General features: G+C 33.2%; 2 protein-coding genes across 3 annotated transcripts; both read left to right on the top strand.

Annotated features, from left to right (window-relative positions):
• Window positions 1-1,947: 1,947 nt before the first annotated feature.
• Window positions 1,948-15,703, top strand: LOC130623966 (nuclear cap-binding protein subunit 3-like). Of its 2 annotated transcripts, XM_057439513.1 has the most exons (10): window positions 1,948-2,064; window positions 3,352-3,411; window positions 4,983-5,101; window positions 5,237-5,385; window positions 5,463-5,549; window positions 6,292-6,483; window positions 6,906-7,011; window positions 8,050-8,150; window positions 8,470-8,628; window positions 15,078-15,703. In XM_057439513.1, exons 1-10 carry the CDS (start codon window positions 1,990-1,992, stop codon window positions 15,662-15,664), a joined length of 1,635 nt encoding a protein of 544 aa, XP_057295496.1. In that variant the 5' UTR covers window positions 1,948-1,989; the 3' UTR covers window positions 15,665-15,703. The 2 variants fall into 2 exon arrangements, with proteins under 2 accessions (XP_057295496.1, XP_057295497.1); XM_057439514.1 differs by lacking the exon at window positions 3,352-3,411 and having other exon boundaries at window positions 1,949-2,064.
• Window positions 15,704-15,858: 155 nt separating this feature from the next.
• On the top strand, window positions 15,859-22,152 carry LOC130623967 (ribosomal protein S6 kinase-related protein-like). The gene is made up of 14 exons (XM_057439515.1): window positions 15,859-17,101; window positions 17,476-17,511; window positions 17,589-17,636; window positions 18,067-18,135; window positions 18,643-18,715; window positions 18,892-18,999; window positions 19,361-19,401; window positions 19,590-19,617; window positions 19,712-19,801; window positions 19,934-20,022; window positions 20,463-20,576; window positions 20,902-21,003; window positions 21,317-21,400; window positions 21,519-22,152. The coding sequence occupies exons 1-13, from the start codon at window positions 16,478-16,480 to the stop codon at window positions 21,347-21,349; spliced, it is 1,455 nt and encodes a 484-aa protein (XP_057295498.1). The 5' UTR covers window positions 15,859-16,477; the 3' UTR covers window positions 21,350-21,400; window positions 21,519-22,152.
• The last annotated feature ends 883 nt before the right edge of the window (window positions 22,153-23,035 follow it).

Raw genomic sequence — 23,035 nt, 5'->3', positions numbered from 1 at the left:
TTCGAATAATCTTGTTGGCATCTTTCAAATTTTGAACTGTAGGTTCCTTGCCATAATTAGACGTTTGGCAACTATCATAAGCCACATCAGGGCGGGTTTGTCCGGCCACCCAAGCAATTTGCCCACTCAACGATCTCAGCATGGTCTTTTCCTTGCTAGTCAATTTTCGTTCATTGTTAACATCATTTTCAATATTAACAGTTATCAAAGACTCTATATAGCTCACTTGATTAATCTTAATTTTGCTTTTAAATTAATCCACATCTAATCCTAGATACTTGAAGGTTGAGCTTGATTGCGTACTGATTTTGAACGTTTCGAAAAGTTTAGCAATAACTTCTTTGTGGAAAGCTGGACTACCACCATACACAAAGTCATCAACATGGCAAACAAGAATTCCAGTGATTTGCTTGACTCTATACCAGTAAAACACAGCAGGGTCGTAGGTACACATTTCACCACCAAGTTTCAACATTTCACTTCTCACTCGTTTGTACCATGCTCTAGATGCATCGTTTAACCCATACAAACATCTCTTTAGTTTCCACACTGTTCCCAATGACAATGTGTCTTTTGGTGGTTGTAGAAACAGTTCTCTTTCAATAGCATCTCCCTGAAGAAAAGCTGCAGTGATATCAAGTGAATTGATCTGCCAATCATTGCTAACTATGATAGCCATAGCAAGTCGAAGACTTTGTTTGCCACAAGTTGGAGAATCTGTTCTCAACGATTGTGAATTTTCTTCAAAGCCTCTAGCCACCAATCTAGCTTTCACAACCCTTTTTTCACCTTTGAACTTCTCAGTTATGACCCATTTGCTTGATACAGTTGTTTGACCAGTGTCTGGAACTTCTTCGAAGACATCATTTTCTTTTAAATTCTGCAATTCTCTCTCCTTCGCATCAACTACTTCCTGTGAAAACATATCGACATCACACATATAGACAGGGAATTCCGGATTTTCCAGCTCGACCCATTTGGACACATCATTCCAATTGATGCTTTTTGGCTTTCTATCACCATCATTAGACACATTAACCCAATTTTTATAAGTGCCACTTCTTTTGGGTTGTGCTGAGAGAACTCTTGCACGATACTATCTTCCATTTAGATTGTATTTGATGTATGATTTTGCTTTTGGTTTCGATTCAACTTTCTATCACCTGTGATTTGACAAAAACAGTTTTTACAATTAAATTTTCCTAATTTTTTTAGTAAAAATCTTTATGTTGAATTTTATATATACACAATCTATTTTATAACACAAATAAATGACAGAATTGTTAAATTTGCTTCTTATGCTTTTTTTGTGTACAAATTTTTCTCTCTGTTTTGACATATCCTTATGTAGCCACATTTTTAGTTTACCTATTAGGTATATACACTGTATATACCTAATAGGTATGTATTTATATATTTATTTTATATTTTATCATGTTTTTGTTAGCGTCTTCAGCATAAAATAAACTTGATTGATTGAGGTTTTATGTAAATAACTAGAAAAAGAAGACAAAACTTTATTTTTTTAATATTTTAGGGCTTTGATAGAAAGTAGGGTTTTAAAATTATCATAGAAATGATGAAACTGCGAGAAAAATTGATATGTCAGACCCCTAACCTAAGTCCACTATGTTACGGATTTGATTGGATTCTCGTACATGTGAAGAAAAAATACAAAAACATTGACAGGCAATAGATTGTAGACTTTAGGTAAGGAAAGTCAAATTTTATATGGTTAAAAACCATATATAATTTGACTGGTATCATGGCTGGTATCATCTTTTCACTGCTAAAGTGTTCTAAATCTAAGCTACATGCAAATTATATTTTAATTTTAAGTTCTAAAGAACCCACTGGCATCTTTTTTTGGTATAATTCTGGCTGTTTGTTGTTCATAAAGTTAACATGAAATTTGTTTTATGCCAATTTAAAAGTTTCTTATTTACATAGGTACAATTACAATAGAATTTTACAGATAATCATAATAAAATGGAGTTTGAAAACCTTCAAATTGAAGTTCCAGTTCAGGAAGAAGAATCACAATTGTATGGTATTAAAATTTATGTAAGTTTTAACTTGTCTTAATGATGAACTGCAAAAAGAATCATGCATGCTTTGTACTAATTTAGTATTGAAGTAAACAGCCCAGGAATATAGGGATAGGTTAAAGCAGGGAACAACCTAAAAATTAGTTTACACTGTATATAATATGTATATAATATAAAGTTATATATAATATAAAGTTATTTTTGACTCAAAACTATATATATATATATATAAATGATAGCCACGCAGGTAATGTTACATAATATACAATTTCTGTTGTTTTTAGATTAAACTCGACTAGCTAATAAAATGTGTTAATGCATGTATCTGATCTTAATTATATAACATAAGATCATAGAGCATGTAAACAGACTAATCCCCTTTCTTTGAGGGTGAAAGAGCTGAAGAAAATAACACAACAAAATGTATATATCAAGTTCAAGCAAATGTTGTAACGCCTCTGTAAGGAAGGTGGTCAATAAACATTATCATTTTATAAATGACCTACAACTCTAAAAATCCATTTTCTATAATACTCATAGCTTTTGCATATTAACTCACATTTTCATTAAATTATCTGCCAATTGTTTGTTAGTAGGAACCTATTAAACAGTCTCTTCTGTGCCATATTCAACCATTTCTCTATTGCTGGCCACAACAAGACCTAATCGCTTCTCAACAACATGTTTTGTAGAGTTGACAATGGCAACAAGGTTTCTGCTGTGAGTAAAACCACTGATTGGTGCTTTTTCACCAAAGTAGTTCCTGTAACATGTCTTGTAAGAAGATTGCATTTTCAAGAGCCTCTGCAGCAGTTGTACTCTTAACAGCATGTTTGATCTAAATCAAGCAAGTTTGTCTCTCGCCACCAAGAAAAGAATCATGTTTCCACCAGCACTTCTCACTTCATCGGGCAAATTGGCAACTTGTAGGCCACAGTTTGCTAATGTTGCAGTTTCTTTGATTGATTGAACAATTGAGGTTCATTTTCATTAACATCACCAACTTTTTATAAAGCTCAGTTATTATCAATCAGAATTTCAGTTGTTGATTCAGCAAATTTGTGTTGATCATGTGTTTAGATGTTTTATTTTTTGTTGAACACAAAGTCCAACAGAAGGGAGCGTTTAGAAACGTATATTAATAAGTTTTTATTTTAAAACCTGGTGGCTGTGCGCAGTAATTCTCACTAGTGTTTAAATTCTAATGCTTTTTAACACTCTCAACGTACAAGTGGGAACCAACCTTAGGGATGATTGTATTATCATATCCTTAGCTCAACATGAAAATGTTTGTTTTTTACAGGAAAAGAAGTATCACAACAAATCTAAAGATTTTGTGGTTGGATTTAACCCATCTTCAAAGGTATGCATGCTATAAAAAATCTTGAAATCAAACCGTAAGTGTGCATGCACTCTTGTGGGTTTGAAAATATCTGTATCTGTGCAATTTAAAAAATTGATTTAAACTAAGTCGTTAACTTGTGGAAGAATCCGCAGGTTTGCTGGTCCTTTGATTCTTGCCAGATGTGCATTTTTCCCACATTGGTATATTTCGCGCATTTTTGTCTGCCTCTTTAGCATATAATAAATTATACTCTGTGGGGGTCTGAAATAAAGCTACAGTGCAAACATTTTAAACAAAATATTATTATAGAGAAATGATACCTATAAGTATGAGTAGTTCATTTTAAGTGAGTCAATATTTGCTTTTGTTGTTGTGGTGGTTGTGAAACTAATGTGTGTCAGTATTTCATGCATTTCGAATTCTGACTTTCTATCTTATTTTGTATATAAGTCATGTGTTTATACCATAACTTGATTGGCTTTTTCAATGTTCAAAACAGCATTTCTAATTTGCTTTATTGTCAGCAAAAAAATTGCAGAGACCAATTTTTGCTGCTTCACATTGGCAAAATTGTGTTTCGTGTCAGCAATTTATATTTGTTTTGCGATTGTACCCTTCCATTCACAAACAGCAGTTAAAGTAGAAGAAACAAAAAGAGCAAAACTTAGACAATTACATTGGCTAAACGTTGCCAGAGAAAATTATTTTTGTTAACACATCGAATTTGTTGAGTGCCAACTGAAAGTCTAAAAATAGGAATTATAGAAATATCAAAAAAATGTATGAGGAATAAACATTGTCTTAACGCATCTTACTAAATTTACAAAGTAACTCTGCATTTTATTACAAAAATTTCAAAAGCTTTCACCAGAAATTAAGTTTCAGAGAATTATTACTATCACCATGAAGCATTTTACTAAATTAACTGGTTAAACTAATGGGGAAAAATTCATTCATAAAAATCTTAGAAAGACATGCACAGAGTGTTGTTTTTACATACTGAAAATTTTCATTATGTAAAAACAACACTCTAGTCTTGAATTTGATCGAATATTTTATCAGATCAATAAGGAGAGAGCGATTCCTCACCCAATTCTGAGAAAAGACAAACTAGCTGAGCCATTGTTGGTCCCCCAATTCTACAAAAACATTGTCTGGCTGAGCAGTATCAATTTACCTCACATAGAAATCAATGTTATCTTTTTCATTATTTGCAGTAAAAAATAACTAAAAGATATAAAAAAGATAAGATAAAATAGATAAAAAAAGACTTTGCAATAAAATATGCGTTATAAATAAACTTATTCTATTTATTCAGGTTGCTCGCCCAGTCTAAATTATTGTAACCATGGGCGAGTGATTTACTGCTTGGGTGTTATTATTAAAACATTTTTAAAGATCAAAGCGTAAGAAAAATCTCATATAAAATGCCTGCAAAAGTATTAGTTTATGTTGAAAATAATTTTTTTAATCTGATGAACCTTTTTAAGCTTTTAGTAGTTAAGTTTACAATATTCTCATAAATGTTTAGAAAAGAATGATATTGTGTACAAGGAGAAAACAGATTGTTATTATAGTTTTGTTTTTAGGAATTTTTGCAACGAAAGGCAAACAGGGCAAAGCGATTTGGGATTGAGAAAGAGGCAGTAGAAAAAGAGACGGCCTTAGACCTTAATGCATTTAGTGATATTGACCTTGAAAAGCTTGAGTATGTTTTTCAGTTGTGTTTTATTATGTTTTGTGTACATTGTCTCTAGGTTAATATATGAAATTTTAAATTTTGCTTATCCCATAATTCTTGTTTTGTAAAAGTTTAATTTTACAATGTCGTAAAATATTTCAGATGGCCACCTGTCACTGAAGAGGCCTTGGAAGAGATGCGAAATGACGCGATTTTGCTACATGGTGTTAACAACATGAGCACCAAGGATGTTTTTGATTATTTTAAGTTATTCGGTCCTGAAACTTTAGAATGGATTGACGACTGCTCGTGTAAGTTTATTGATAACTGTTTTTATAAGCATAGCTTCCAATTGGTATCATGTTTTGTTTTGTTTTTCTTTTCACAGGTAATGTTGTTTGGGATGACGAGGTGTCGATGTTACGTGCCATGGATGGTATGAGCAAGACATATGCCATGTTAAAAACATACAAATGTGAGTCCAATTATTTTATCCAATTTCTGCGCCTGTGCAGGAAATTGTTTTATTTTCACTTTCTAACAATTTTTTGGCTTTATATATACTAAAAAATATAACATTCAAATCATAACATTCAAAAAACTTGAATTTTTTTTTGAATGTTATAAAAACAGAACTTTGGTTCTTGAATATGTAAAACAAATATTTTTGCCTTCCATCCGTATGTCTGTGACATGCAAGTGTGATTTTATTGTCCACAATTTTCTACAACAATGGCTATTAAACATCTTGATAAAAATGTTCCATATTTTATAAAACTGAATTTTCGAAAGAAACAACCTACATGAACTAACTTAATAAATTTTTGATGAAAAGAACATTAAATTTTTCAACCTAATGATAAAGTAGTTACTGCACTGAAGCGTCATACAATAACAATAACAACAATAATCAAGAGAACTTCTTAAAATTCTCCTATCTACAAAGTTTTTAATTTGTTTGTTGTAAGAAACTTGGTGTATGTAATGTATATTGACACAAAGAGTCCAAAAAAATAATTTTATGTAGCAACATGCTATGATAAAAACTTAAAAAAATAAAATTCTGCATTACCAAAATCGTAAGAAATATTTTTAAAGAAAAATCAAAAAACATCCTTATAGCAGGACATAATGCACAAAGTGTTTTTTTAAATGTTAAGGCGTGTTTCCAGCAAGTCAATAACTGTTTTAAAATTTACCTCTTTATTTTATTACAGCAAACTCGAAAGACAATACTATACAAGATGATGTCGCACCTCCTGTCACTATCAAAGAAGAAGTTGAAGAGGATGAAGCTGCTTCAGACGCCATTGAAATTGAAGATGATGAAATCGACCCGAAAGATGTGTGGAGAATTGGGCTACCATACAAATCACAATATAATTTATTTTTAAGACCAGCAACTATAAGTAAGTGTAAATGTTTTGCACATCTGAAAGTGCAGAACTAATGTGGATCATGACTTTCTATATTGCTGGGAAATGATTTAAACTTGTGATGGTTAATGATATCTTATTCTGTTTTATTTTTCATGCTAAAACATTTAGACCAATCTTGTTATAGTTATTAGTAATAAGATCATGCAGGCAGTCGCAGGCTATACACATTTGTGTATTCCTATTTCATACATAAGACGAATTAATGATTTAAAAGGCATGTTTTTATTATTGGTATCTTGTCCAACATTGAACACAATGGTTTGGTCATTTCAAAGCATGTCATTCGAGCTGCTTCAATAACCTTTTTGGCTCTCGATGATAATGATAAGCAACTATTTCTCTTGTGGTTGGTAACTGTGTTATTTTGTTTGCATATATATTTTTTTTTCTAGAGGACAAAAAGTTACCAGGAGCAGCCCAGCGTAGTGAATATTACTTAAAGTATGGAAAAAATCCAAACAACACTGACAGAGCAGCGGGAATCCTATCCAAGTCAAGGTTAGACATTTGTAGAGGTTTATAGTACACTGTTTACAGTCATATCAGTTGTACTAGCCTTCCAGACACCTCATAATGGACCTGTATTTTGTGTCTTATTCATCGACCACAACGATTTTAATTCACTCACTTGGACATCATGTTCAGTGTATAATCTAGAAATGTAAAATAAGTACCGCTAAATCCAAATAGGAATTCCATTAAGATAGTCTTAGGTGTCATTGAAATTTTATTCATTTACAACTTCCATAAAATGGGCTATAAGTCCCATATCATATGTAATTATTGCTCCTCTAATAAATTTGGAAATTTGGGATAAATTTCAATTGGGAAATAGCCGTTTAATGGCTACTAAGAGTGCTGGATTACACCTTGACGTTTTCTAAAACTGCTATTTTAGCGATCAATTTGTTGAATTTCTGCGTCCGTGTAGAAAATTGTTTTATTTCCACTTTGTATGTGACGATTTTATATTAGACCCTGGCAAGTTTGATAATTAGTACTGAGGTTCCTATTGTCACATTTGCTGTAAAAAATGAAGAACGTGAACTAACACCATGGGTACTAATTGTCCTGTCAACCTGAATGTTTTCCATCCTTATTTTCTTCGTACATGTTAGAGTGCACATAGGAGCTTAACAATTACAAAAAACCAGGATACACTTATATGTAATATCCGTAACCACTAAGATACCAATATAAGTTCGTAATACGGCTATAATATAATTAAAACTATATATTATAGATAATATATCTTAGTACCAATATAATTTCTTCAAATATGTTTAAATTGTGGTTGTAACTATGCCATAGAATTTAATGATATATGTGATCGGAACATGACCATGTGGCTCCAGTGTAAATGACATAAATGACACTGTATGGCGGTTAAATCAAAATCTGTGGGCCTCAAATGACAACGCCCTCGAAATGAACATTATTGTTGTATTTATGTATTTAATTTGTGTATTTATTATTTGTTGTTTCTTGAGGATAGCGAAAATTGTTCAAGCCAGCAGGCTTCTTGTCTACTTGTAGAAAGCGCAAGTTGCAGCAAATGAAAAAGCTGGCAGATCAAAGATTTCGCAGCAAGGAACCAGACGTTAAGATTTGTGATCTGGCTGATTTGAAAGAAGAAGGTTATGCTATGTTTTTGTTTTGAAATACAGTATCATTCTGATAACAAGAACCCAAAGTAACTGAAACTGTGTATGAATTTCCCTCGGACTTCCACAAAACTTTAATCATAAAAAACATTTAATAAGTAGATAATAAATAGATTATAAATAAGTCACCTCCCCCTCCCTCCTTGATCAAGCCATATTTATTTATGCCAAATATCCTGATACTTCCAGCTGTTGCTAGGTCTCTGGAATGTTTATGACAAACGATTTAGCTGGTCGATGGTGCTGAAATCATTTTTACCTCTTTCTGTAACGTGTCAACTTCAATTTTTAGGTCTAGTTCAAAAGATGGAGGTTGATGACGATGGACCAGCTGGTAAAAAACCTCATTTAAACCATGTCCGACCCAACCCTATGACTATGATAGCTGACAAAGAAGAGATTAGTCAACGTTTGGGGAATCAACGCAGTGACAGTGTGCATGACAGACTGGGTAAGACTTTGTTTCTGAATTTTCGACAGGGTTATCACATCTCTTTGGATTTATCATTCTCCTCAATTTTCAAAAGACTTGATTCTCACTTAGGATCTTAGGTTATTTTGGTCAAATCCATACTCTTGAAACATGCTAATTGTTGCTGACGTCAGAACCGGTTTTTTTTAATTTCACAACCTTTGTAGGTCTCAACGTGGATTATTTTATTGTGCTCGCGCACTAGGCACGGTCATTCAGTTCCGACTGTACACGGGAAATTCAGTCTGCGCATGCGCTAACTTTTGAAATCTCAAAACGCAAAAATTCCGTGGCAATGATGACGTCATAATCTCGACATACCTGACTTAACATGCTAAATTACAAGGCATGGTGCTAAAATATTGTTTACTTTGTATTTTATTATAATAAGTGTGACCAAGGCTCCGTATAAACACGGAAATCGACGGGTTTGCTTTTGTTGTGGCAACGTACACAAAAGGGTTTATTTATCCGACAAATTTGCAGAATTCCTATATTCTACCAAAATTTGAGAGAGAACTAAAGTTTTTTACCCAGTAAAGTATATATATTTTGAAAAGCTACGGGATTTGTCTTTCCGCTGCAAAAAACTTTATTTTGCTTACATTTTTTCACTAAAAGTTTTTAAGCATTTTCCACGGTAAGGGTGTTTGGCCAGCTAGCCTCCTTGGATATCAACAAACATGGCCGACAGATCGACATGCAAAAAGTTCTATAAGTCTTAGATAATCAAAAAAGGTTAAATTAATCTCATTATTACATTTTACAGTTCTATGGATTTTACTCTGATTTGCAAAATCTAAGTATGAAAGTGTGGTAGATCAAGACCACCTAGATACAGTGTAACAGGCCATTGGGTAGCTAGCCATAAATGCTAGGACAGGGAAAAAATACAGCAAAACCTTATGATATAGCAGATTGATATAGGTGGCCACACATTTGCATTATCTTCAATTTAATAGCATATAGGTTAATTTTTGGCCAAAGAATACAAGTCTTAAATTTGGATGAAATAAGAACATGTTTTAAGAGCACTCCAAGAGCCTAAGTGGCAGTTTCGGTTTTATATATAACCAGCTCTGGCTGTTAATTAAACTGTGAAAAAATAAACCAAATAAAGCCTTATGAATGCTTTGAACAATATGTACTGCCACGCTTTTGCTGTTAAGTGCAAAATGTCATATTTAGGGGCTGTTCATATAAAATATTTCCTCCGATAGCGGGGAAATATTTCAGCATAATATAATTTTTACTTTCTGTTCATATGGCATGGGCGAGAAAACTTTTCCTCGGGTGAGAAAATACCATGTGATAAGTTTCTATTGTTTATTATGATAAGAATCTATTGTTTATTTTTAAAAATTATGCCCAATCGACATAAATTTATCTCACCTGCTGAGGAAACTTCTGTTTTTTGGGAAAATGCATTACCCGCTTACCGAGATCTCGATCATGCGCACCTGAGATCTTGGTAGGCGGGTAAATTTTTTCTCTCATATGAATGCAACTAAATTTTGTTAAGAGTTTCTTAACAACCCGAGATCTTGTTTTCATATCATGCTGAAACATTTGCCGGTTCCCGAGGAAATATTTCCCCTATGAACATGCTCCTTAGGACTCGTGAAGAAAAGTCTCAAACAAAGATAAAATAATCTAAGTTACAATATAATTTGTATATTTCATTTAGCAAACATAAAAATAAAAACTGTACATTAACATAATTCTTTAAATAAGTCTTCCATTAAGAACCATATAATGTGCATAGTAGCTGTGTTTGCAACAAAAAGTATCCCAAACAATTGAAACCAACACTTTAACAGGTTGTTGATGCCACATGGATACTAAAAAAAATATGACAGTGGATTTTTAATATTTACATTACCTTAACAGGATAAATTTTGAAATAAATTTTTTGCCTTGGATTTTCTTTTAATGTATTTCATAGACATTTCATAATGACTGGAATGTTAAGCTTGTTGCTTTAATCACTTATTCGCGAATGTAAGTCCTCATTATTTCGCTATTTTTTTCCTCGCGGAACTTCTCCCCCGTGAAACTTTGAAAGTTCTTAGGAATATTTTATGTGAAAATCATTAGCTTTTGTATAAAATATACTTATTATATATACTTATTATAATAATACTTATTAATGAAATGCAAAACTTTCTTGCAACAAAAGCCCACAGGGGTTAAGAGGTTCCACAAAACCATTTTTTCCACAATACACCTCTTCACAGTTTAAGTCGTTTACTTATGTTCTGTATTGAAAAAAGGAAGTAAACAGAGTGAATTTAATAGTTACTTATTTATTTATTTAATTTCCATCAGATAGTATGATAATAATAATAAAAATTATTCATGCAAACTCATTAAAATCAATTAATGGAGGGATAACCACCACGAATAAGGCTTTGACCATATGCATTAGGAATATTTCTCATTTTCTAAAGCCTTCTTAATTCATTACAGTTAATTCTTTTCTTTTTAATTCTCAATAAGACGTGGTAACGAAAGAAAGACTGTGAAACTGTGAACTCGTTTATTAGCATCTTTTCGACACTAGGAATCGTTAATTCCAAAATTTAGGTAAGAAATAGAATAACACGCCATAATTGGTGATAAACAATTGTAAATGCAATAAAATAGTTCTATTCACACTATATTTTTTAAACAACACAGTGTACTGCACTCCCTATTGACTACCCTTAGGTATTTTACTTTAAGGCTACAATGTTCATGCACAAAGTTGTAAAGCTATACACAGTACTTTAGTCATAATAACAATGTGTTGCTAGGAGAGCAGAGGCCCACCGTTGAAAAGATAAAAAAAATATATAGTTTACTAAGAAAAACATTCATATCAGTAACCTTTGTTAGTCAGTGATAACAAAATTCTACTTACAATTCATTATACTCTCATAACATCATCATTCAAGTGCCATTTATAGCTAGCTACAGGCCACCAAAATATCTTGACTTTGAAGGCAAATTTTTCAGAGCAAAAAAATGTAAGCACCAGGACGTTGATATCTTCTGGTAATACAATGTTTGAAATTAATAAAAATAACTATGAATAGGCCTGGAAAACTTTATAATGTTAGTTTTAGGCATTTTTATATGCTCCTTTTGCCCCTGTCGGAAAAAAATACGTTCTGGACAATGAAATGTTCTTCTTTCGTTTTCTTGCTTTTCGTCATAGCCACCAACAATTTTTTTGTCTTCGCCAACATGTTATCAAACATTATAAAATTAAAACAAACGCTTTGTAGTCATGAAAGTCAGCCTTTGTTCAAAATCAGTAGAGCATCCAATTTGAAAAACAGTGTTTATCAGGCATGCGACGATGCCTACCATCTTGAAAAAATTACAAAATATTTCGCGAATTTTGCGCACGCGCATTCTGAATTTCACATTCTGAATGAACGTGTAGGGAGTGTGAATAACAAATTTGTACGGCTCTCACATTGGCATATCTGCACGCAAAGTAGAGACTTCGCAACCCCTTTTGGCGGGCTTGTTAAAAATGCAGAATTCTTACAAAATCTGCCTACTTTTTTCCCATTTTTTTATAGTTTGTTGCCAACTAATTCATTTTTTAATTTTTTAAATTGTTAAAATCCTTTGTTTTTATCACATTTGTTTAATTGGCTTAGTCTTTTCCTTCTGAAGACTTTCTAGCATTTTCGCGGTCATAATTTATTTCACCATCTATTTGTTTATTTAAGATCTTATTAAGGTACTTAATGCTGCACGGTTTGTTGCTTGATTAGATGATAGGAATATGGCATAAAGCATGGCACTATGGAAATTGCTAGAAGGTACTTTTATGTCGAAAACGTGAAAAACGATCAAAATAAAATATCGCTTAAAAACTTTTGACTTAAATTTGAAAGGTGTATAAAATATTCTCTGATTAGAACCATAAATAAAGTTTACGAAGAATCGCTGTGAGAGCTAGGTTACACCAAAATAATGTTTCTTAGATATTTATTTAACTGAAAGTTTGCAAGCAGATCACAACAACAAACATCTATACTTCTAAAACTCTTCGTCATCAGCTTGAGTTAACAAGTGTCTCCAGATATACAGCGTCATGTTCATCGCATAATACTTAGCTAGCTATTGCTCCCAATTTTTATATAGCTCAACCACTCTAGCTAATAGTTCGACCAGCGTAAAATACAACAACAGGTTTTTTTTCTGAATAACAACTTAATTCATATATGAGTTCAATTTCATTTAATTCTTTATATTTTGCTCCAATTAACTTCTAATGTTGTTAACAACTTTTTGGCGCGGAACGAGCATGCCAGCTACCCGCCATTTTTGTTTATATTTAAACATGGTTTTAGATAAAATACAAATAAAACAAACTCGACAAGTTGGTTTAATAAAATTGCTTCATTAAAACATGTTTTACTGTGGTATGACGGTATATTATAAAAGTTGGTTTTATAGCACAACATTAAAAAATATTTTAACTTTGAAGGTGTGAAGGGGGTATTACTTAACCTACAACCGACGTCGTACAACTTTTTAAAAATTTGCCGTACGTCAACGTTATTCTATCAACAGAAGTATTTCTCAATATTTGTTGTGATCTAAAAATATATTTTCACAATGACCTGGTGATGAAATCAAATTACATGTTACAACACGAGAGAGTGAATTATTGATCAAACGAGAATTGTGGGTATTCTTTGAAAGGTGGAGATTTCGCCTTATTCTTTTTCATTAATCATTTACAACGAGATTTCTTTTGTGGAGTAAATAATTTATATTAATCCGATTAAATATGTTATTGCGGGTAAAAAAACAATTCAAGCAGGTTAAAAACGAGAATAAGAAATAAATTGCTCAATATTTGGCCTTCTTGTATTTCACTGCACTAGTAAATTAACACGAGAAAATTTGAGTGGCTTCATAGTACAAAGATCGAAGAAGATAGTTTTGTAAGAACGTCCAGTGGTATTTGTAGAAAGAAAAGGATTTTTTGGATTTTTTTCTGCAAGTAACTCAACTGGGATGATGTCCCAGTCGTTTTAAGCATTAGTTGAAATCAACAGAGTTCTGTTCTTTTCGGTTCTAAGCTAATACTGATGTACAGGTATATACTGGTAACTCGAGCACCGGATAACTCGAACATTCATTAACCATTTTCGTCCCTCCCGTATGGCTAATTTCTTCATATAACTCAAACTTTTTAATCAAGAACAGATAACCATAGACTAAATAAATGTTAGATTTTTTTTTTTAGTTTTTATCAACTTCTGATGTAATATAGATAGATACAGTTGTCTGTCATAGAAGATTCAATATACACAGGACTTACATGTCTTTTTCATTGTCAAGATTGCATCTTTTCCCGGTATCTGTTGCCCCAGCTTTTGAAAGAATCGCTTTAACTCGAACTATACTCCTTTCAGACTAGATTCAACTTAATGGAAACTGTTTAACTGGAACATTCGTTAGGAAGCACTACTTTTTTCGGTCCCTTGGATGTTCGAGTTACCGGAAGTTAACTATATCTGCTCCTTAGTTTTTTACATAACTGGCCGTCAGCGTGTGAATAAATCCACGCAAATTCACCCGTCGCTGCTCGCAGCTGCAATTTTGGCTTACAGCGAACCTTATCGAGTTTTGCCAGACATAGCTTCATGCTTAATTTGTGCTTTTTCTACTAACTTATCTGTGAATATCTCACGGTCTTTAAAATATTATTTTAAGCTGTTTAAATCTGATATATTGGTACTGAGTTGATGATTATTATATATTGTGGTTATTTTTCAAATTGTCGTTGCATATATTACGGTTAATTCGTGCATGGAAGGCGAAAATGTTTGTGACAGCATGCCGAAAATGATGTAAGGTGATTGTTACACTCTGAATACACGCTTCATTTAAACAAATTTTTATAAGCAGCTCAAATCCTTCAAGAATACGAAGTGACTTGTAAACAACTGTCAGCCTGAAGTGAATAAACTGAAAAAAGAAATAGGAATTATAATATTTTGAAATATTTCGAGAGAGGTCTTGTTCTTAAATGAAATCGTGAATACTGTTTAAATTTATTATTCTGCTTGTTTTTAATGTCTTTAATGTTGACTTCTGTTGTTTTTGTGAAATACGCGTGCGTTTAAGATAAACAAATTTATTATTTACTTATTTAAATGAATAGTAAATATAGAATGGTAGAAAATATTTTTAAACAGCGTTAATGCGTGGATGTTGTATGTTTTTTTATGGTTTGCATTTTGAAATTTTCGTTGGGGAAAATGAAGAGAGGAAATTAACAACGTATTGAGGAGAAAGAATTCGGGAGAAGCATTAACGTTTCTTTTCCGTGTTTTCCTACGTGCTTGTATTATGTTCTATTTTTTTATTTTTTTCTCTTTTCCGTAGCAATAGAGTTAATTTATCCTTTCCAGGGCGTCCTGTCGTATCTCCTCATGCGAATCCAGAGAGGAGTTTGGGTGATATTAGAGACCGTCTTGGTGTCAGCATACATGAACGACTAGGCAAGCGCACAGACGTCGATGCAAGAGACGAGATAAGGTCGTCAAGGAGACGAAACAATAACGACAAAACACGCAATCGTTATAACTACGAAGACGAAGCAGGCGTGTATCACGACGTCTATCGAGCTGATCACCTGAAAGAAGAAGAGGAGGATGACGGGAAGGAAAATATCACGCGGTATAATGATGACAGTGAAGAAGATGAGGGCTCTGATGCTAGATTTCGTTCAAGAAGGGATAACCACGGGAGAAATGATAGAACTTTGACTAAAACAAAAAGTAGACTGGGTACTAGCGGTGGTAATAATGCAACGCCAGATCTGCGTGATAAACTCAGGGGCAATAACAAGAAAGGAAGTCGAAATAATAAAACAGTTCACAATAGGGAAAAAAATATAAAAGAAGAGAACACGGATGACAAAGTGAATTTGTGTATTGAGATAAAACCTGAACCAGACGATGTTGATATGTTGGATGATGATAATTTTGAGTTTTAAAAATATATGCTGGCGTCACGGAAAAAGTGAAATTTCCAATATGCTGTACTTCATTGCGTACTGTAGATAAAAGATAACCTATGGCTTTAACATATCTTGATTTGTGGTAGAAGATTAAAATTGTAGTGACGTCATCGTAAGAATAAACCCGGTGATGTCTTGTAACGCGTGCACAAAAAAGTAAAAGGTTTAATAGCGCGAAACTTTTTTGTAAAGCTTCACAAAAAAGTTTTTTCATCTCTTTTAATAAACTCGTAGTCATAAAAAAGATTTTTTTATCATCTCATCAGTGGATTTTTTATCCACTAAGCTACCTGTGCTGTTTTTACACCTTATGTAAGTGTTCTGTCTGAGGGCATTGCAGGAGATAGAAGCATTTTTGTGACATAGAGAAAGCATGAGACAAAGAGATATTCCAGATGAAGAATGTTCCGGAGAGCGAAAACAAGAAATAATTTCGCAGGCCAGTTGTTTAATATTCTTGTTCTTTGTTCGCTATTTTTGCTAATATTTGCTTAAGCGCCATTTTCTGTTAGGAAATTCACAATTATTGTGTTGCAAAAATTTCTTCATTAATAAAGGCGCCTTATCTATTTTTGTTTTGTCTCGATTAACAATAAGTGTTTTAGTCTCGATTAACAATAAGTTTGTGCTTTAGTCTCGATTAATTATGTGCTTTGTGTTTTAGTTAACAGTTATAAAAAATAATGGCAAAAATAGTATTGCAGAGTGAAATCGTGTTACTAATACTAACCAAACAAAGAAGTTGCTGTTGCATCGGCCGTACTGCAACATGGGTTTTTATGTTTTAACATGGGGCTACGATACACAAAACAGAAAGCCTTGCACAAAGACACAATCTTCAGCGAGGAATACAAGTCTTCAAAATCATCTGTTACTATAAGCAATCGTAACAGCCCTACGTTGGAGTTTCACGTTATTGAAAAAAATGACAACTCTTCCGCAGAGGTCAGTAACTTGCAGGTATATGGCGACGTAAACGCGTCCGTTTCTATTGAAATTAACAGCACTGTGGAGGATGAATCCGTAGGTATAGAACGAGAATCGCTCGAAAGCAACTCTGGAACAGAAAGTCCATCGTTTGATAATGTCCTCACAACATATAGTACCGACATCACTGAAGAGGAATCGACGTCAAAAGGAAGTCCCGTCATTCACAAGTATCGAACGTTGCCGTCAAGAATGTCGGAAAAGAACGAGAACAAACATCGGCATTCTGTCACATTGGGTGACGGTTACTTCAGACATTTAAAACCTAATGAAAGCGAGAAGGAGTTGAGGGTGCAAAGTAATGAAGAAATGATATCGAAGTCAGCCGACAAGTTGAGACGGTTCGAAAACTGGCCACAACATTCGAATGAGAGCGTTTTCTTGCCGAACTATCCGTTAGATCATCGGAAGCTGAGCCGATATCAGGTAAGCTCGTTGACGCCCTTGCTAAACGTAATTGGTAGATTAAACGCCCCCCTCCCCTTGCATAACAGATTGTCAATTTAGCACTTTTACTACACTTAAATAGTCGATTAAACACCCCTGCATAACAGATTGTTAATTTAACGCCTCTAATCAACATAAATGGTGGATAAAAGGTGGACAAAGGAAAACGATCTAAACGATCTAAACATAGTTGCTAGATTAAACGCCATCAGCAAACATGTTCTGTGCAAATTTTACTTCATTCTGCTACTGTTAATTTGGTTAATTTTGATTTCTTTTGTATAGCTATTTATACCTATATGTTCTGTAAACCTAATTTTATGTTCTCGCATTCGGCGTGATTTTTTGTCTAGGTATGCGACAAACTGGGCAGTGGTGCGTTCAGTCAGGTATGCGTTTTTTAGTCAATATTTATTGCTTTTTTTATGTTTCTTTTTTGATATCATGTATATTCTTTTTATCTCAGGTCTTTATGGTGATTGAAAAAGAAAGTAGTGTGTGTTATGCGCTAAAGGTATGTGCACACGTTGTTTTCTTTTTAGAAATATATTCAGACAAGGATCGTTCTTTCTCTTTTCTTTTTTTTCTTTTTTCTTAAATAATAACAAAATAGGATTTTAGAGAGCTGCGTCTGTTCTTTCTTTCTACCAAATATCGCGGTGTTTTTTGCTTTTTTTACAATATGTCAAATGGAATTCCCGACTATTTTTTTCAAAATCGACGATTTGAGAGGGTGCGGGAATAACATTATTTAAAGTGGATTCTGAATTCAAATTAGAGAAAGAGTGAAGGGTGGGATTTCAAAGAACTACCACCCATGACGTTATGGGAAGATATTGCTATCTGCGAAACCAAAATACTGCGAAATAAGCAAAATTTTCTTAACCATAAAGTTAAAGTCTTTCGAGGTATAAAATCACATGTAAAATATGTTGCTTACGTAGAAGTTGCAGAAATCGAGTATAATAACAAAGAAAATGATGAAACAAGTGCAAGACGAAATAAATATTCTTGTAAGTACATTTTTGAATTCGAAGGCTACCCGATTTCTTTTGTTTACGCTGGTATACTCTATATAAACTCGTGTCTCTAGCCATGGACAACGCGCTTTTTTTAAAACAACACAAAAACACAAATTCCGGATGAAACTTATTGCTTAAATATTTGTTTTGCTGTTGCTTATAAGTTGTTCTTTTTTATTTTGAAATTTCTGTCTGTTGCTGATATAAAAAATATAAAAATATAAAAAATGGGTTTGTGCCAAACAGACAAGTTAGAGCAATATTATGGTACATAGTCTGTTAAAACTAGTCTATTGTAACTTCTGTTAAAACTAGTCTATTGTAACTTCTGTTAAAACTAGTCTATTGTAACTTCTGTTAAAACTAGTCTATTGTAACTTCTGTTAAAACTAGGCTATTGTAACTTCTGTTAAAACTAGTCTATTGTAACTTCTGTTAAAACTAGTCTATTGTAACTTCTGTTAAAACTAGTCTAATGTAACTCATTCACTTCTCCAGTTTAGAATAGGAAGACACAAATTTGTACTTGGCTTGGTCACGTGTTGGCAAACGAAGGGATATTTATGTCAAGGTAGGTGTGACATTGTGATTTAAAAATAGAGTGAAAATGATTAATTCAGAATTTTTTCGTTTCTACCAAGCAACGCTGGTAGAAACGTGGCAATGATGTTTTAAAAGTGGCAATGATGTTTTATTGTGAATTGACCAAAAGTAACTGAAGGCTTTTAATGAAATCTTTATTCATAGTTCTCCCTTACGTTCCTGGTGGAGATTTGTACAAGTTATGGAAGAAAGAGAAGATATTTTCGATGAAGTGTGTGTCTCATGCTGGTGCGGAGATTGCTGTAGCTTTGGGTAGGTATATCAAAAAAGGAATTGTTGAACTGCAAAGAATTTTCTCCCCTGACCATGCCGTGTTTTCTTCAGAAAATAGTACGCACTCCTAAAATCTCCTAAAAGATTAGCCAGTATGTGAGGAAAAGCTTGGTAATTACATTTTCTCCTAAAGTTTTGTATCAACATATACTAAAAAATATGGAATGTTTTTATCACTAATCACCTTTAATAGGAATTTTACATCAACGCGAAAATTAATACTCTTAAATCTTACTTTGTTTTGTCCACTGCGAAATCTTATTCTGCAAAATTTTAAATATTTTACGTATTTGTTCTTCCCGCGTATGTATCTGTTAAAAAGTTACTTGTTTTCTTTCAGATTACTTGTTCAGCAAGAAAATTTTGTATAGAGATTTAAAAGTAAGAGTAAAGAAATACATTCCTTCTTTCTCTCTTGTGATTTATTATTCGCTTCAATTTTTACCAGACTAGCAAAGTTTCCTGATTTGTGTTAGTCATTTCCTTTCTTTTCGACTTTCGATACTTTGTTTGTTGGTTGGTTTGTTTTGTTTTAGCTCGTTCGTTTATTGATCTTTCCTCTTATTTAGATGGAGAATATCTTAATCTCGCGCACAGGTACGTAAAAAATATCGCATTTTCAGATAAGTCTATGAACTTTACAAAAAACAATTTTAAACCCATTCAACTAAATCTTATTTTTCCACTCCAGGACACGTTCTTTTGTCTGACTTCGGTCTTTCCAAATGTATGGACGGGGGGACGCGAGCATACACCATCTGTGGAACGCTAAGATACATGGGTACGTCTTTTGATTTTCTCCCACAACTGTATCTTAGATGTGCTTTTCATGAAAATATTGCCTTCTTTCAAAAGCAAATGAGATGGCAACAGGTAGTGATTTCGATTTAATCTTTTGTCCTTCTTTCCAAAGCACCTGAGATTGCAACAGGTACTGGGTATTCATACGAATCCGATTGGTGGTCGCTTGGTGTCATCATAGTTGCCATGGCGACAGGAAAGGTTTGTCATTTAATTTTTTATGTGAGTGTTGTGGTGTAACGATTTAAAACGTGTAACTTTTTCGCTTCAGAAGAACAGGGAAATATTTCAACGGAATAAGATTTCGAAACAAAGTGAAATTTACAAAAAAAAACAGTTTTTGCTATTATGTACAATTTAAGTTCTCGTGGTAAAAATTCTGTAATAAACTGGAACTTTTCAAAAAAATACAAAATTATCCTCCCTGCAAAAATTTCTCAAACTGATGTTTTGATCCCAACTCTCCATTTTTGGTTTGCGGTGTCTTTAACCGATTTCCCGATGTTTTTTTCGGTCGTGTTTTCTCTCCCTAAAATGTCTTCTGCATGCAATGTACTCTTACGAAGTGCGATGAAGAGTACTCTTCTCACGGTTACTGTTTATAATGTTCTTTGCTGGCTTATTTTTGCGTTAACGTTTAGTTTCCCTTTAAACTTGCCAACGATCATAAAGATATGCTGAAGGAGATTAAAGCCAGCATTTTAAACCTCCCAAAACTTTCGGATGATGTTGTGATCAAAGATACAATCAGAAAGGTAAGATACGGATAACGTTACTTATAACCAATGAGGATACGAATGATGTTACTTCTAACCAATGAGGATACGAATGATGTTACTTCTAACCAATGAGGATACGAATGATGTTACTTCTAACCAATGAGGATACGAATGATGTTACTTCTAACCAATGAGAATACGAATGACGTCACTTCTAACTAATAAGGTTACGAATGACATCACTTCTAACCAATAATGATGTGAATGTTGTACTTCTAACCAATAAGGATACGAGTGACATTACTTCTAACCAATGAAAAATCATCGAATTTACCCAAGTTTAATGGTTGTTTCGTTTCAGCTTTTAAACTATCGACCCTGGCATCGTTTCTCATCCCTACGTGAGATTCAAGAAATGGTGCTATTCAGTCACGTTAACTTCTCCGAGATCCTCACAGAAATGGTGAGTGACTTCAAAGAGAGATTTGGGAATACTTATTGGGAACATTTATTGTTAAAAATAACGAATATCGACCTCTGAAAAAGTGTAGATTTAAAGCATTGCTTCTTTTCCCCAATACCTTGTAGCGATTGCGGTGTACAATTATTTTGCCCCGGTCTTACTCCACAAAATCTCTTTATTGTAGGTATTTTAATTTTTAATTTTTAAGCTCTTAGTTTTTCTGGCAATTGCGAAGTTTTTTAAGATGCGAATCTGCACAGGACTACTTTCCTAAACGAGTGTTAACAGTTAATTTTCTCTGTCTTTGTTGTAGTACGGCCCGTTTTACAAGTTCATATCATCATGACGAAGCAACAAATCTACTCACTGCTTTGTGTTTAGTGCTTGTCTTCAAAATGTAAGTTTTGTCTCATGCTCTTTTCATGTTGTGGTGGTTTTCCGTTGATTCCTACCACCAATGTCTGGTTGTCTTCCGCCTAATATGTCTTGTGTTAGCCTTTTAATTTTTTTTCTAGTGTTTATCACTTCATATTCTCTGTCAACCACGAAGATATATTTTTATGCTTTCTAAAGCATTATTTATTTTTACCATATTCGCGTGGATATCGTGATATTTGGTTTTATAGAAATAAATTTAAAAAAAATTGCATGGAGTTATTTCTGTAAGTGAGGTAAATTTGCAGATAACTTTTTAACTGCATGATATTAAAAGGTAGAAACATTGGTAAAACTTCGCGATTTTTGAATTAAATCGCGAAAGTTTAATCTCGCGAAATATTTTCTATTTACTTGCATTTGTACATGTTTTCTTGAAAAAGTGGAATAATATATAGTTCATTTTTTACGTTTTACCCATAAATTCGCGAAAGTTAATTTTTACGGAAATCCAAAATTGGCCAATTCGCAAAAGATTCTATTAAAAATTTTGCGATTCTGTTTCGCGACTACCTTTAATGTAGTTTGAAGTGTAAATTATATATTTATGTTCCTCAGTAGTTTTTTTAAAAAACACTTTGAAGTCAAACTTCTTAATGTATATAAGCTTTTTTGTTTATATTTTGTAATATGCATATAAGTATGAATTTGTTAATAAAATTATTTACATATTTTATTTTCATTTCTACTTTCAAAATAAATTATAATATATAATGCATCGACCTTTTCAGTGTGGCGCTCTGTATGAGATAAGACGTATGGCGTTACATGGCGTAAACCTTTTTATAGGCTAAATGCTTCCTTTTGAACCCGACCCACCTCTTGAAAGCGCATGCGCCAACCTTGTTTTTTCTTTTTTACGCAAAATGAATAACATCTCGGAGAAAAAAAGGAGATAAGAATTATCCAAATACCCCTTGTTTTTAAACCTATAATCCACCACCACCCCACTCCTGAGGGAGTTGGTTGGGTGAGTGAGGTTCTGAGCGTGAAATGATACCCTCAGATAAGATAGTACAATCTTTGTTATTGAAAATGAGTTCTTAAGGCATAACATAAAAACAAATGTGCTCATGCGTAAAATATACACATACTAGTCGTTAACCCGTGCAAAAATTCACGGGATCGCACGTCTTTAAATTACACGCTATTTCGTAAACATTTAAAATGGATCACTAGAAGCACATAGTGCGAGATTCTCTCTCATCAAACAAAAGCTTTGCCAATAAAGAAATATTACATCTCCTAGGGAGAATAAAAATAGATTTACAACACGTTTTTCAAGTCCCATAGATGCGGCATGCAAACCAGTTGTGGAAGAAAGCTTGCGAAATCACTTTTTGTATGCATTTTTCTGCTTTAATATGTCCTTAATAAAGTTAAAAAGAATAGCTAACATCTCTGAATATTACAAGCTTAGTAATTAATGGTAGAACACCAGGTACAAATTTTTAGCGTACAAACTGTTTTTACCAATTCCATGTGAGGAAGATGGAAGTACATCCATTAGTCATGAAGGCAAGACAGTAAATATGGACAGCCTGGGAAACATCGGGACAACTGTTTGCAAAAGCCTAACGTTAAACGTATAACGTAT

Source organism: Hydractinia symbiolongicarpus, chromosome 13 (assembly GCF_029227915.1).
Source record: "Hydractinia symbiolongicarpus strain clone_291-10 chromosome 13, HSymV2.1, whole genome shotgun sequence".
Classification (NCBI taxonomy): domain Eukaryota; kingdom Metazoa; phylum Cnidaria; class Hydrozoa; order Anthoathecata; family Hydractiniidae; genus Hydractinia; species Hydractinia symbiolongicarpus.
The sequence above is the reverse complement of the archived record's forward strand: the minus strand, read 5'-3'. Positions and strand labels throughout refer to the sequence as shown.